General features: G+C 32.2%; 1 protein-coding gene across 1 annotated transcript; it reads right to left on the reverse strand.

Annotated features, from left to right (window-relative positions):
- Window positions 1-197: 197 nt before the first annotated feature.
- Window positions 198-2,766, reverse strand: LOC106108666 (transcription elongation factor B polypeptide 1). The gene is made up of 4 exons (XM_013289926.1): window positions 2,573-2,766; window positions 1,854-1,940; window positions 1,100-1,292; window positions 198-782 (listed from the first exon to the last, which is right to left on the reverse strand). The coding sequence occupies exons 2-4, from the start codon at window positions 1,933-1,935 to the stop codon at window positions 641-643; spliced, it is 417 nt and encodes a 138-aa protein (XP_013145380.1). The 5' UTR covers window positions 1,936-1,940; window positions 2,573-2,766; the 3' UTR covers window positions 198-640.
- Between the last annotated feature and the right edge of the window lie 549 nt (window positions 2,767-3,315).

The following is a 3,315-nucleotide window of genomic DNA, read 5'->3' on the forward strand; positions in this document are numbered from 1 at the left end:
TGCAACTAAACAGTTGAATCGGCTGCGGAACAATCGACAATCGCTCAACAGCTGTGCGATATTTTAGTCAAAGGTGTGCGCTCGCTCTATTTGAGTTTATGAGAATGAAAAGTTAATCCAAGACGTATAAAATGTCAACAAGGATAATAAAATAAAACATTTGATAAGGCAAGTACCATTTTATTACAAAATCCAATTTTAAAATGCTTTCGCACGTTTTTGACAGATGATATAAAAAAACCGATTATCCAAAAATTAAACTAACTTAAAAATTGATAAAAGCATAACGACTATTAAGACGGTCAACTTGTTTCTTTTATAAAAACATTTATAATTCATTTAACATGAGACTTACAACTGTATTAACTGAAAAAATCTAAGGGCCCGTTCACACTGACCGGCATTCTAAATCATCAATCAATAAAAACACTTTTAGTAATATACCAACATAATAGCAATAGGTACCAAAATTAAATCTTATTCATAAAATATTTTACAACTACCAGAACTTTATACTAGTAATCAAGTGACAAAATTTATTGTGAATTATGAAGCAATTAAAGTAATGCATATTGAAAATTATTTTGCTTTTTAGAATTGTCGCGATAAAAACATTATAATGCCCTAAATGTTGAAATCTTCAGCAGTCAAGGAAGTTGGCGGCCATCAGGAGTTCCAGAGCTATCTCCGGAGCGATGGGGAACTCTGGGATCTCGGTAGAGGAGTTTGTATAGCGCACCTTGTATGTGAAGTACATACATACCTTTTGAAGTACGTGGGACCTGTAACCATAGATAACATTTGTTTTTATAATGAACATAGACAAATTGCAATTTTTTTAATAAAACTCAGATTTTTTTTTTATTAAGATATTTGGCCTAGCTACCCTTATTTTACAATATTACTTATACTACATTTGTCTTTATGAGCATGATAGCTTATTTTGTGACTATATTCTTGCAGAGTAGAAAAAAAATTATTAAGTTACATCCATTAATCCATATTGGATAAATAGTAACAAAAATGTTTCCGTACATTTTCGCATTTATAATATTAGTGCAAAATACAGGTAATAAAAATCTGAGTGAAACAAACTTACGGTATTTCTCTGAAATTAACTTCGTTAGCTTCATTCTCCGCAAACTGACCCGGTCCACTCAGCATGGCTTTGATAGTCCCGGAGGTGAGTGCATGCTCCCTCTTCACTATGAACTCATGTCCGTCTGAGGAGACCAGCTTTACGTACATCGCATCCGGACCCTCACAGCCTCCGTATATTTTCTCATCCCCAACTAAAAAATATTAACAATAAATTAACATAACATTTAGGGCCTGTCCCACCACAGCGTGATAGATGCTCAGATAGTTTAAAAATGATGAAGGGAACAAATTCTGATATTTCCATCACATATTTCATATGTTGGATTATTATCAGACAATTTACAATTCAGTGGGACAGGCCTTTAATGTTGGAAAGTAATTGCCATTGTGTGGAATTTCATTTTTAACCATGTAACAGTTTAAAAAAAATTAAATTAAAATCGCACAATTAGTTTCATTTTACAAAAAATTAAATAAATAATACGAATTATACATAATTAAATTTGTTTCTATTAAACTGAATATTTAAAAATCCTTCAATATCTAATCCATTCAGTGTGTAATAGGAAATATTTTCTTGAATTATATTGCTATAGCTCTGGTGTGTGCAGTAGCTAGTTATCATTGTACAAGGCGCAATAAACTATATTCCTATATACAAACAGTAGAGACAACATTCTTGTCATCTATTTAAGTTTGTTGTTGACAAACTGAATGTGATTTAGACTATAGTTGTTTGAAAAATATAATACCAGAGCCTGCAGCCGTGCCAAGCGAACGCTGCTCCTCCACACTGACTGTAGAACCACCAGTAGCTACTGTCGATTCAGACATTATGCCTGAAATAAACAATTACTTAATTTTAACTGTTGGACGGTTACTTTCCCCCGTCCGGGGCTCTGGAGGTGTGGGGCTATTGAAACACTTTCTTCTAGTTAATCATCATTATATTTAAAATATCTGAACCATATTTTATACAAAGTCTATTAGTCCTACAATGTTACTTGTTCCGTGTCGAGATGTGAAGTCTAACTATATTTCATCAAATGTAGAATTCTTAATAATTTAAATTATATATTATTCTAATATTAAAAAACCATCCTTAGTGTGTACAGTGTTGCCTGCCAGTATACAAACATATAAAAACTCCAACATTAACAAACAAATGTTTATTAAACATCATGATATGCAAAATATATTATTATTGTTCCTAAGCTCCTTAATGGAAATCCCATATCCTGTAATACTAAAATAGATGTTGATACAGATAAATTCTAATGAGGGTTGTACAAGTGATTTTGTAGTACCATCATTACATTAATAAACAATACATAAAGTTGTAATTCTGTGCTACACGTCTCTAGAACAAATACCTCTAACTATATCGTAATTATTTTCTAGAAAAAATAACATAATATACATTAAAACAGCACTGATAAAAATTTATAAATTGCAATAGAAGTAAACCAACCTCAATTTTAATCACTGTCGCTGTAAAAATGATGGGAAGATGGAAGGTAAATCTTATCGCCCGTTTGAAACTTTTTGTAACTCTGTACAGTATTAAATTCAGGTATTAAATTATTTCCTATGATGATTCAGGTTATTTTTATTTAGAAAACTGCTTTCCTACCTTTTTTGTAGGAATTTGACAACCAGAGACATTAATGACATTTCGGATAATACAGAACCAAAATATACGTTTTATAAATCATTTATTCAAAATGATCTGTAAAAAATCTAAAAAGTGCCATATTGTTACAACATACAAAATATTATTATTTTGGATAACTATGCCAATACAATTTATCTATTCAAAAGCGATATTCATCTTCCAAAAATCTTTACTTACCTTTTGGTTAGCACCAATCAAAGGGGGTAACACCAAACGAGGGGTCGTTGACGATTCGGCGGATTTTTTTTGACATGGCTTTTTGGCTTCATTTCATTATTTTGACATTTCGATGTCAACCGCTACGTATTTCATTAGAAAAAGGACTTATTCTCTCGTTTATCACCTGTTATCCACTTTTTTCACTCGAATAAAAGCATAAAGACGACCATCCGCAATCGTCTATGCTAGTTACTGTGGATGAGCATTAGAAATTCAGAAAGAAACATGTGACACGAATACGAAAAAGGGCTTCCAGACCGTCAATGTGACAGAAATGTTTTCTGCCATCGTGACGAGCCAGCGCCACCACGGAACCAACT

Source organism: Papilio polytes, unplaced genomic scaffold, assembly GCF_000836215.1.
Source record: "Papilio polytes unplaced genomic scaffold, Ppol_1.0 DF821487.1, whole genome shotgun sequence".
Classification (NCBI taxonomy): Eukaryota; Metazoa; Arthropoda; class Insecta; order Lepidoptera; family Papilionidae; genus Papilio; species Papilio polytes.

What these genes read in the sequence shown, in the direction of transcription:
- LOC106108666 (XM_013289926.1), bottom strand. Translation starts at nt 1,935, where the DNA reads ATGTCTGAATCGACAGTAGCTACTGGTGGTTCTACAGTCAGTGTGGAG. An exon ending in TGGCACGGCTGCAGGCTCTG is followed by an intron (nt 1,293 to 1,853) that starts GTATTATATTTT and finishes AATATTTTTTAG; the next exon opens with TTGGGGATGAGAAAATATAC. An exon ending in GTTAATTTCAGAGAAATACC is followed by an intron (nt 783 to 1,099) that starts GTAAGTTTGTTT and finishes CTATGGTTACAG; the next exon opens with GTCCCACGTACTTCAAAAGG.